Source organism: Bufo gargarizans, chromosome 8 (genome assembly GCF_014858855.1).
Source record: "Bufo gargarizans isolate SCDJY-AF-19 chromosome 8, ASM1485885v1, whole genome shotgun sequence".
Taxonomy (NCBI): domain Eukaryota; kingdom Metazoa; phylum Chordata; class Amphibia; order Anura; family Bufonidae; genus Bufo; species Bufo gargarizans.
The window spans coordinates 193,303,769-193,316,884 of record NC_058087.1 but is presented as its reverse complement, the minus strand read 5'-3'; the positions used below and the strand labels follow the sequence as shown (position 1 = coordinate 193,316,884).

At 44.4% G+C, this 13,116-nt stretch overlaps 1 protein-coding gene across 1 annotated transcript; it reads right to left on the bottom strand.

The window, feature by feature from the left end:
• Positions 1-6,477: 6,477 nt before the first annotated feature.
• On the bottom strand, positions 6,478-8,214 carry LOC122945862 (E3 ubiquitin/ISG15 ligase TRIM25-like). The gene has a single exon (XM_044305116.1). It carries the CDS (start codon positions 8,115-8,117, stop codon positions 6,561-6,563), a length of 1,557 nt encoding a protein of 518 aa, XP_044161051.1. The 5' UTR covers positions 8,118-8,214; the 3' UTR covers positions 6,478-6,560.
• Between the last annotated feature and the right edge of the window lie 4,902 nt (positions 8,215-13,116).

The following is a 13,116-nucleotide window of genomic DNA, read 5'->3' as shown; positions in this document are numbered from 1 at the left end:
AGCGTAGCCCACACGGACGGTGCCCGTGCATTGGGCACTGAAAATTGGCACGGGCGTTTGTGTGCATGAGCCCTAAGACTCACATGGTTTTACCACCGTTTAGTGATGCAGTTATTGACCTGTAAAAATCATGCGTCCAATAATCACATAGTGAAGGCAGTAAAACCGCAGCAATGGCCGTAAAACCACCTGTTTCATGCATGACTTTTTATGCAGTTTTGACCGTGGGATGACAGAGCGGACGTCGGGATGCGGAGACACAGCGAGCCAAGCTTTTTCCATCACTTCCCCTCCACAAAAGACGGGCATTCCGATCCCAGTCATTAATGGTGTTAATATTAACACAAAACCGACTTCAGAACTTCCCCTCGTGATACATTCCTCCCGGTAAGATTAGACTAAGTCTAAAGATGCACCACATTTATCACAGTGCCGCATGTCTATGAATGAGTGTACGCCAATTTCTGGAGTAAGTCATAGAAAAACTGGCCAGAGGCGGCCACGTGCCCTCCCGCTAATCACACTGGCTTGAAAAGTGGCAAGCTTGGCATACAGTCACAAAAATGGTATACACTAAAATCTGTGCCTTTTTAAACGTCACAAACAATCCCGGTGCACAGCCCATAATAATATAAACCCCCCTATAGGCCTTGGAAATAGAAAATGGTTGGAAAAAGGCAAATCCTGTCCTTGTTGCCTATAGCGACCAATCAGAGCACAGCTTTTATTCCTTGTAGTGCCCTGGAGACATGAGAGGCTTCTCTTTCTCTCTCATACTGGTCAATTTCCCTTTTCCCGGCCTAAAGGGATGCACTCTCTCTGTCATCAGATATAACAGTATCCTCAGGGGAATACAATCTCTGAGCAGGGGGCCTCCTGTCCTTTGGTTTAGGTGGGCAGTTGTAGTGTTCCCACCACACGCAGAGGAGGATGTAGCCAGATTAGCTGCGTTTACCTTCTTTGCCAAAGTCTGCAATCCCTTTGTGTCAGCTAAACCTTCCGCACACATTACGGAATATGAGCATTCTTTCTCTGTGGAAAAACCGCAGCGTATTACAGTACCAGCAAAGTGTATGACATTACACTAATCGTATGTACGCTTTGCGGATTTTTTCCATGCAAAAATTGTAATGACGTATGGCTTTCCAAAAATTTGTTGGCCTGTCAATTATGTTTGTGGTTTTAGCTGTGGATTTCACCCTTCTCAATAGAAGGGCGAGATCTGCGGAAACACTGCATCAAATAAACACCCAAAACTGCTGTTAGACATTGTTGGGTTTGGTGTGGATATGCAATACCCCAGAGTGGTATTACCATTCCTACATCCTGCTACTGTCTCTAATGGGCTAACTATAATGTCATCCTTGTATCTATTTCCAGGTCCTTCACATTGTGCATTGATAATGTTGTTCTGAAACACAGCATGCATGTGGGACCTGCACTTCCTGGATTCATGGTCGCTGTTATGGCACCCAACCGGTGAGCTTTAGTGTTAGGACCCTTCTTATAGAGGTCGCCTTGGCGTTCGGCAGAAGGGCTCAAATGATTTTGTACAAAATGTATTTGCTAAGCATCTCTAAGTTATTAGCATAGCATTTGCAATGTAATATACCTTTGTACTCTACTTTTGGTTTGTAGAGTGCTGTTGCACCATTTGTTTGTCAGATGTATATTTGCAGCCACATCAGCAACGTGCACCTGCGCATTGGGATGTGCTGACCCCCCCCCCCCTTTTTTTGTTGTTCGGAAACTGTTATGTTCATGTAATGTACCTGGTTCCCCAGCAGGTGGTGGTGTGTATCTGGCTAAGAGAGAGAGATCTCTAGACAGAATGGAACTCGCCATTCCATTCTCCCCCCTTTGGGTAGAAGTGGGCAGGTCCTGCTTCCTACCACAAGGGAAGGGTTTCAGTTCTAGTTTAGAGCAGTCTAAGCCTGGGCATCGTCGGAGCCAGACGTGCCTAACATGTAGCAGCCAGTGTAGTGTAAGCTAAGCTTGCGATGGGGCAAATGTGTGGAAGATGTAGCAGCAAGGGGAAAGTGTTCTCTAACTGTGGCAGGAGTCTCTCCAAAGGGAAGTAGCTCAGAGCACCATGACTCCTTGCTAATTTACTTACTGAGTGTCAGGAGGGAGACAACAGCCAAAGGGACCCAAATCCAGGGATACCAGAACTAAATGAAAGTCCAGTAACCAGACCCAGGCAGAGTTTAGCACAGCAGAAAGAGAAAGCAGAGTTATCAAGTTTGCCTGCCAGTTTATACCAAAGCCTGCTGGAACCAAGAGAAACCCTGTATATTGTCTGGATTCAAGTTGATGCAAGTAAAGCTGTTGAACTTTATGAAGGTCTGGAATCGACTTATTCGCCACCATTACTCATCCACTTTATTGCTTCGGAGCCATACCCTGGGGAGCAACACTATCCAGGTTGGAGCACCGTGACACACACAGAGACTATTAAGGGCCACACCACTCTGCATTCCACTAAACCTGGGACACGATCGGCCCTGGGGGGCGGCACGTTGCAGATATGCTGCAGCGACTCACATAAATGCGTGCGGATCTTAGGTCCTTTCACCCACATCTATATGCAGGTGGCCTGAGGTGGTGCATAAACTGCTTGTAGTCTGTAGGATCTGCTCCTTGCTGCTCTTCGGGGTTAACTCCTCAGCAGGCAGCCATCTGAGGAGATGTATCAAAACTGGTGTGCAGGAAAACTGGCTTAGTTGTCCCTAGCAACCAATCAGATTCCACCTTTCATTTTTCAGAGCTCCTATGGAAAATGAAAGGTGGAATCTGATTGGTTGCTAGGGACAACCAAGCCAGTTCTACTTTACACCAGTTTTGATAAATCTCCACCATAGACTCCAGAAACTACCTCCTGAAGAGGATGGACTGAGCCAGCCCTACATAGCAGTACATGCAATTAATACATAAAATACAGAGATATTAACGCTGTCAGTGCTTTGCAGTGTATTTCAGGACACTGCAACAGTGTTATAAAGAGATGCAATTGTGGATGATGGGAGTGATATCCAGTCATGAATCCGCCATCTGCATTGGCACTTTTGGTAAAACATGTGACCGCTGAAGTAAATAGAGTTCTCCAGATCTCCATGTAGCAGCTAGTGCACGTCAGGGACCACCAACCTCCACCACTGCCGCTGTTGTATCACTACAAATCCCATGATGGGAGTTGTACTCTTACAACACCTGTGAAAGGTAGCTGAGCCGAGTCACAGTTTTGGTGACTGTCCAGTGGCCCCCACTAATAATAAGAACAGGGGCCCGGTGTTTCCCATTTGAATGGAGCAGTGGTCATGCTGCCACTCCATTCAAGTCTATGGACTACCATATATATCCTGGTACAAGCACTGGGCTATCTCCAACATAGTAATGGGAAGACCCCCTGTAATGCTCAGAGTGTAGACAGACATTTTGGACATTTTCCTCATTCCTTCAATAAACAGTAGGTTTGGTGATGTCATTTTGGGGGTGCTGGGGTCTGTATTCACTCTGCTGTCTGGTCTGAGGTCTGAATGTATTTCGGGGCCTGGAATTCGGGATACATTCTGGTTTTATCCTGGGGTCTCTATTTTGGTGGGTGCTTCTCACACGTCCTGTTGAAATCTTGGAACCTGATGTCGGCACTCAGAACTGACCGTCTGTATCCCAGGATCCCTGCACTCTCAGACCAGTGACCGGAGCATGGACCACACTGGATCCTGAGGAGGTGAGGAACCCCCGGACACCGACCACCACTAGCTGGTTGTGGTTCACATGTGTAATGGAAGGTAAGAACTCCACATAATAAAATGTCTACCGCCATGTGTAGAAGAAGCGTCTACAGAACATGATGATGGCGGCTGCATCGTCCTCCTCGTAGGAGCATCAGGAAATATAACGACAGATCTATGACAGCAAATTACAGCTTTAATTATATATTTTTTTTACATTGATAAGGTATGATGGAAAACATAAAAGAGGCTACAACTTTCATCGTCCTGTCTTGGTGTTCTTTGCTGATGTCAGGTCATGGCTTACTGTTTCAGCTTCCACCTCTGTATGGTAGAGCTCAGCTACGACCCACACATCTGGCAGCAGATTATCTGCGGACGGCTCCAGTAAACTATAGCGTATATTCACACGTAGCAGCTGAGGTGCGGTTTAAAATCTCATGGGAATAAAACACATGCAGTTTTGCCTGTTTTTCCAAGCACTCGCTGTTTTATTAGAGAAACTTTAAATTAATGTGCTTCACCCAAACATCTGCAATGGCTTTGAAAACCACAAGGAGACCTCGCGCTTTCCTTATGATACGTTTTCCTCAACCTCTATGTATGAATGTGCCCAAACAGTCCAATGTGAACCCCACAAGAAGGGCCCCCGAACCTCCTGCAGCCGCCTAATGGGTAACGACTAGTGTTTAGCGCGAATATTCGAATTGCGATTTTTTTTTTCTCGAATATCGTAACTTCAAGATTTCGCAAATATTTCGAACATAGTTCTATATATTCGTGAAATCGAATATTTGTTTTTTTTTCCATCAGAAAATATGATTTCTCCCTGCTTCTTGCTTGTGGGTCAATAAGCCATTGGCCCACAAGCAACTTAAAGGGAGTCTTTCACCTAAAATGACCATTATACACCACAAACATGATGATATCCATTACATTCCCCATATTATAATCTTACCTTTCATATTGCTGTCCGTCGCCTATTCGCTCTTAAAAACACTTTTATTCCATATGCTAATCAGGTTCTGAAGGTGCCCAGGGGCGGCGTTTATGCGGCCGGTGCCCAGGCTCCACGGCGCTGTTCAAATCAAACCCCTCCCCTTTCAGCCCTCTGGCCCGCCCTCAGTTCTTCAGATACCATCCTCCAGTCAATGACAAATCCGGCGCCTGCGCACTCCATTACTCACTAGGGCAGAGGCAGCAGAGCGTTTAATGCGCATGCGCCGGCCCGTACATCCCGATCTAGCCGGCGGAAGTAAACTGCCAAAATATCGGGATGTACGGGCCGGCGCATGCGCATTAAACGCTCTGCTGCCTCTGCCCTAGTGAGTAATGGAGTGCGCAGGCGCAGGATTTGTCATTGACTGGAGGATGGTATCTGAAGAACTGAGGGCGGGCCAGAGGGCTGAAAGGGGAGGGGTTTGATTTGAACAGCGCCGTGGAGCCTGGGCACCGGCCGCATAAACGCCGCCCCTGGGCACCTTCAGAACCTGATTAGCATATGGAATAAAAGTGTTTTTAAGAGCGAATAGGCGACGGACAGCAATATGAAAGGTAAGATTATAATATGTGGAATGTAATGGATATCATCATGTTTGTGGTGTATAATGGTCATTTTAGGTGAAAGACTCCCTTTAAGCAGGGGGAATCATGTTTTCATATGGAAAATAAAATGACCAATATTCTAAAAAACGAATACATAGCAATATAGTGAATATATTCGTTATTTAGAATTTTGGCATTATTTTTTTCCTATCTGTACAGTTGTTCGCATACTCCTCCCCGACAAGCGTCCCCGTCACCATGGGAACGCTTGTGGGTTAGAAAATACCATCGGATCTGAGTTTTCCCTGAGATTGTGAAAGCTCAGATCCGATGGTATATTCTAACGTACAGGCGTTCCCATGGTTACGGGGACGCTTGTCGGGGAGCAGTATGCCAAAGTGGAATAACAGTCCACATAAATTACAGTCTATATGTGTTTTTTACGAATATTCGTAATATTGCTCTAACTTCGTCTTTTAGAATATTCGTTAGAGCAATATTATGAATATTCGTAAAGTACACATATTAGCCTAGCCATAGTCATAGAATGTTTCCTTATACTGTCAAATGAAAAATCGCAATACGCGAATAATTAAATCGTATATTATTCGCGATAAATAGAAAAATGACGAATATTCGATTTCGACGAATATTCTATCGAATATTCGCGAAATCAAATATGCCACCTCCCGCTCATCACTACGACCATGTACCGTCTCCTGCAGCTTTACAAATCCCTGAGTAATGTGAATATAGACAAAGAGCTTCACACATCACTTGTGTCCCCTGAAGCTGCTGTAGATATTGCGGGCTCAGCTTAAAGAGGTTTCCCCATCTCACACAGTGGTAGTATATACTGTATATAGAATATCCCATCACTTTCTGATTTGTTGGGACCCCATCCCCAGAACTGACTCCTCCTCTATTGTTTGGGGAAAGCAGAATGTATAGGAGATAAACTAACTTTAAAGAGGACACTTCACCAAACCAGCACTGTGGTCCCTTTATTCCCAGGACCAGTGGGGATCCCGGAGTCAAGGAAGGGATGTCCTCTCCTATCTATATACCAGGACTTTATGAGATGGGAATATTTCTTTAAATTCTGGACAATTATCAGTCTTACGCCAACTCAAGAATCAATTTTGCATCCGATCTCCAAGGATGACAAAAACATCCACCAATGGAGCCGCCATATACATTGTGTGATCGGAGGCTCCGCCCATACAGCGCTATATAGTGACTTATAGGCGGAGATTATAACGGGACGTGGACGCATCGGCCTCAGCTTATTATTCTAACAGAGGCTTCATCCTGCATATAGAAGGCAACATGTAGGGGTTCAGAGAAGGAGGCGGTGAAGGTGTGTAAGTGTCTGATGGGGTCACACAGCTGATAGAAGGACAGACGCCCGGCCTCATAGTCTAAGAAGACACCAAGTCTAGGACATGAATTTATATTGAGAGGTAATATGGCTGAGTTGTGATACGCTGCACATACTGTATCAGACATAACCAGACACCAAGATTTTTCATTATATGTAATACCAGACTCATCTCCTTCCCTTTCTATACTGGGATAGGACAGTCCGACACCACATTCTCCTATCAGGTTCCACTCTAGCTCCCAGTAATATCTATCTGAGGAGAGGCCACATCTGCTTAACACCTGGGGGTAGATCAGAAACCTTTCTGGTGATTCTGGTCTGTCCTGTTCTTCTTTCTCTGAATCTGTTGCTGTTTTCCGATCTTCTGATATCTTCAAATATCTATGAGCAGTGTCCTCATCCAGCAATATGTCTGGAACATGGAGCCCGAGCTCTGATCTGACATTGGTGACAATATCCCTCATAGATCGGTGTAAGGTCAGTGAGATCAGAACCTCATCCAGACCATCCTCAGACCTGCCCTCTCCACCTGTGTCCTCATCATCTCCACGACCACATACTGTAATGTCACTTTCTTGTAGGAGTCTTATTGGGTCGGTGACATGACACATCTCCTCCACGTGATGCATCTTCCTGGACAGCTCGTCCGCCTCTATTTCCAGCTTCTTGATCAGATCAGATATGTGGGACACAATCTTCTCCTCCTGCCTGGAGATCTCGCTCAGCGCTTTCTTTTCTGCCATTTCCAGTTGCTTCTTAATGTCCATAAATAACTTCCTGACATTCTTCCTCTTATCAGAGGCTTTCTCCTGGATATTCCTCTGACGATCCTGCAGATTGTGGAGTCTTGCCTGAATATCTGCTTTTTGTGGGTTTAGTTCCTTCAGATATTTCCTCAGTTTTTCTTTCTTCTTCTCAGAGGCCACGTCCAGTAGCTCCACGTCATGTCCCCTGTGCTCCCCGACCAGACAGCAGGACACACAGATACAGGCGGTGTCTATAGGACAATAGTATTTCAGCACCTCCTTGTGTGTGGAACATTTTCTTTCCTTCGGGGTAGCAGTAGGTTCAACTAAAGTATGTTCTGATGACTTACTGTGTCTACTCAAGTGCTTGTCACAGAACGAGGCCTCACACTGCAGACATGTCCTCACAGCTGGTACTGGAGAATCGCAATAAGTACAGAAGATCCCGGTATCCTCCATATCAGGCCGAGCAGATAAGAAATGCTCCACTATGTTCCTCAGCTTCCTGTTCTTCTCCAGGGCCGGACGCTCCGGATATTCTGCTCTGCAGTCAGGACAGGAATACACTCCAGCTGCCTCCTGTGCATCCAGCGCACTCACAATACATGAGCGGCAGAAGTTGTGTCCACATCTCAGGGATACGGGGTCTGTATAGAGGCTCAGGCAGATGGAGCAGTCCAGCTCGGCCCTCAGGTCAGCAGACGCCATTGTGGTACGGAGGAGCAGGAACCGAAAGTGGAAAAGTCTCTTCTGATAAGAGGGCGGAGAGCTCCTGTAGAAGAATTAACCCCTGAAGCTCAGAGATTGTGTTTACTGCGGATTCATACTGAGGAAGACAATAATGAGTGATCACTGACGGGATCAGGTCCGGATCCTGGTGGAGTAGTTGTAGCACACTCACTAGGACTTCTTTCGTGGAATTGCTGTTTTGTAATGTCCATAGCATTTGTACTGCAGTTAGTAAAGGCTTTGGATGGGTTGATCCTGCTCTATATGCGTTAGATTATTCATTGAAGACATGAATGTAGGGAATTCCAGGACCGGGGTATATTGATCCCTTCACATGCTCCGCACAGAAACCACAATGGGGGTATATGGGTCTCAGATTTAGTAGCATGCCATTTTGTGGAAAAATCTGCTCATTACACTTTTCCGAAGTGGCAAGAAAAGGGGGTGTAGAATGGGCGTGCTGGTAAGCCTGTCTTATTTGTCACTTACCATGCCAGTTTTTGGTGTGGAAAATAGCTTAAATGTATGCCAGTAAGGAGGACCTGTGATGACATAATCTTCAACATCACAGGTCCTGCAGGATGTAGCAAAGAAACTGCACCAAAAATGGTGTAGTTTTTAGTTTTGAAAGGTACATCTGCCAGGACCTATGATGACATCACAGGTCCTTCAACCCCTAACAGCAAGTATTAAGTGCAGTACATCACAGGTCCTTCAACCCCTAACAGCAAGTATTAGAAGTTCACAATCAGCTCTGCATTGATCCATACAGACTGGATTGGTAAGAGAGGCCCTCCACTTATCATTTACCCTCCCCCCCCCCTCCATGCCCTGTTTTTACTCATTGCTCACTCATGTATACCTCAGACAGATACAGTGACCACTACCTCATGTACCTCACACACACAGTGACCATAATGTAGAACTGACCACATATTTCTGTAAACAATGCATCTATAGTATTATACCTTGTATGTCTCACATCAATACACTGCTCTGTATATATATATATATATATATATATATATATATATATATATATATATATATATATATATATATATATATATATGAAAAAATAAATAACTAGCAGCACCACCAAGCAAAAAATGAAGTAAAAAATGGGTGCCATGTCCGGGTCTGGTAACTGGTGCTTACCCACTGATACGGAATAGAAAAAACGGACTGCACTCCCAAGAATCTTCAGTGAAAAAAAGAGTTTATTCACCCATAGGTGGCACAAGCGACGTTTCGGCTCTCACATGAGCCTTTCTCAAGCATTGATAAGAAGTGAACCAGTTACATATAAAGGTGTACCAATCAAAACAATTAGTGCTTCAACTTAATTGATATTTACACAATAAATCAAAAAAGAAATATTACAATGTGAAAAGTATACATCCAGTTTGTTAAAATGAACAAAGTGACACGTGCAATAAATACATAAAATACATAGTGTATCAAAATTTCATATAATTCCTCTAAATCCATGATTGTTCTCAGCTGTATTATACCTAACGTGTTAATCACATTAATCTTAATAATAAACATGTGAGGGGAGAAAGAGGAGGGAGGGAATCAGTTGATTGATACCTGGTATGGTACTAGCGACCCCGTAAACCATTGCGCTGTACAGCGCGTTCCTGTAATCACTCTGCTTGTGCCACCTATGGGTGAATAAACTCTTTCACTGAAGATTCTTGGGAGTGCAGTCCGTTTTTTCTAATATATATATATATATATACACACACACATACACTGCATATATTACACAGTATTATAGATGCAATATGTACAGATATGTAGTATTATATCCAGCAGTGTACTGATATACCTCGTACTTCACATATCAGTACACTGCTGTATATACTATATACCTGTACACACTGCATCTATTATACCCCGTACCTCACATATCAGTACACTGCTGTATATACTATATCTGTACACTGCATCTATTATACCTCGTACCTCACATATCAGTACACAGCTGTATATACTGTATATCTGTACACACTGCATCTATTATACCTCGTACCTCACATATCAGTACACTGCTCTATACACTATATATCTGTACACACTGCATCTATTATACCCCGTACCTCACATATCAGTACAGTGCTGTATATACTATATATCTGCACACACTGCATCTATTATACCTCGTACCTCACATATCAGTACACTGCTGTATATACTATATACCTGTACACACTGCATCTATTATACCTCGTACCTCACATATCAGTACACTGCTGTATATACTATATATCTGTACACTGCATCTATTATACCTCGTACCTCACATATCAGTACACTGCAGTATATACTATATACCTGTACACACTGCATCTATTATACCTCGTACCTCACATATCAGTACACTGCTGTATATACTATATACCTGTACACACTGCATCTATTATACCTCGTACCTCACATATCAGTACACTGCTGTATATACTATATATCTGTACACACTGCATCTATTATACCTCGTACCTCACATATCAGTACACTGCTGTATATACTATATATCTGTACACACTGCATCTATTATACCTCGTACCTCACATATCAGTACACTGCTGTATATACTATATATCTGTACACACTGCATCTATTATACCTCGTACCTCACATATCAGTACACTGCTGTGTATACTATATATCTGTATACTGCATCTATTATACCTCGTACCTCACATATCAGTACACTGCTGTATATACTATATATCTGTACACTGCATCTATTATGCCTCGTACCTCACATATCAGTACACTGCAGTATATACTATATATCTGTACACACTGCATCTATTATACCTCGTACCTCACATATCAGTACACTGCTGTATATACTATATATCTGTCCACACTGCATCTATTATACCTCGTACCTCACATATCAGTACACTGCTGTATATACTATATATCTGTACACTGCATCTATTATGCCTCGTACCTCACATATCAGTACACTGCTGTATATACTATATATCTGTACACTGCATCTATTATACCTCGTACCTCACATATCAGTACACTGCTATATATACTATATATCTGTACACCCTGCATCTATTATACCTCGTACCTCACATATCAGTACACTGCTGTATATACTATATACCTGTACACACTGCATCTACTATACCTCGTACCTCACATGTCAGTACACTGCTGTATATGCTATATATATCTGTACACTGCATCTATTATACCTCATACCTCACATATCAGTACACTGCTGTATATACTATATATCTGTACACACTGCATCTATTATACCTCGTACCTCACATATCAGTACACTGCTGTATATACTATATATCTGTACACACTGCATCTACTATACCTCGTACCTCACATGTCAGTACACTGCTGTATATGCTATATATATCTGTACACTGCATCTATTATACCTCATACCTCACATATCAGTACACTGCTGTATATACTATATATCTGTACACACTGCATCTATTATACCCCTTTCTTGTGCCAGGGCTGTTTTGTAATCCCAATCCGGCCCTGAAGGCATAAATGATAAAACGCAGCAGCAAGAATAGTTCATGGAACAAAGAGAGAGGCCTGGAATGGGTAGTGGGAGGGGCTATAAATGGGGAATGGGGGCCCAATTTCGATTCTTGCTATGGGGCCCAGTGATTTCTATGTACGCCCCTGTGAGTAACCCTTTCCCTCCAGACCCCTAATACCCCTGACCTAGTTTACCTCTATTCATTGGGTTCACCCTAACCCCTGCATTTAACCCCTTTTTCCCTATACCACCAACCATCCCCTAACCCCGGCTGCTGAACTCCTGCAGCATTAACCTCAGCCCTTATCCTGGTCCCCTGCAATAGCCCCACTACCCCTGACCCGGGTAACCCCTGATGTCCATCATCCACTGCACTGTAATTACCCCTACATTGCAGTGATTGTGTGGTTTACAGGAGACCCCTCTACTCTCCTTGGAGACCTAAATACAGAGAAATAGCCCCATAAGAAACTGCAACCTTAGAGTTTATGAGGTATTCACCCCTCTTACCCCACCATGGTACCGAAGATTCATTGGTGGTTTCAGTGGGATCTGCACGCTGTCTGCTCCATGGTCACACGCTGTAGTAGCAGAAAATGGAGAAACAGACTGCTAGCTTCGTCTCCCGCTAGCAGTATGACCTGGCTGAACTTTATGTCTGCCGGGTGCGCACCGGCTCCCCCCACTTCCGGTATACAGCTCCGCGCTTCCTCCTACTGCCGAAACCGGAAGTGCGTCAAACGCCGGCAGACCAACATGCAGACACGGCTGCAGAGGTCCACGCGTCCTGGAGGCATGCACACCTCCCGAACCGAGAAGGGACCGCAACTCCTTAGGTCATCGTAGCTGTGGTGATCCAACCCTGTCCCTTAGGACAGGAAACAGAACTGGCGTGTAGGGGGTTGGTCCCTCCTTTTAAAGTGGTTGTGGTTCCTGTTTCCTGTCCTGAGGAGGGGGCGGACACTATCCAAGGGTGCTGTCATAGGCGAGGGGGGAAAATTTGATTTGATCCAAATTAATTAGTGATGAGGCGCGTTAAAAAAAAATCAGCTATTTCCCGGCTGCAGGGAGCGTGCATCTCGGTGTACATCACTGTGCATTGCGTAAATATGCATAGCTAGTCCTTACTGGTAGTGAAACAGTTACTGAGCGTCAGTATGACGGGCCGGGGACAGGCGTCACTCTTAGGCTCAGTTCACACTTTACTTATTTGGTTAAAGATCCAAAACTGACCAAATAACTAAGGTATGAACTTGTCAATGTTAGTGTCAGGTATGAAGAACAGTGCAGCGACCCAAGACTCTATTAGGCGACTTTCACACTTGCGGCAGCCTTTTCAGGTGGGGAAACAGCCGCCGGAGCGGTGCTACCGCTAGTCCACCGTATCACCAGAAATCCGCTCTAACCCCATTCACTATAATGGGAGGCGGGCCA

Bases quoted from the DNA above. Each gene is read 5' to 3' on its own strand.
- LOC122945862 (XM_044305116.1), bottom strand. From the start codon at position 8,117: ATGGCGTCTGCTGACCTGAGGGCCGAGCTGGACTGCTCCATCTGCCTG.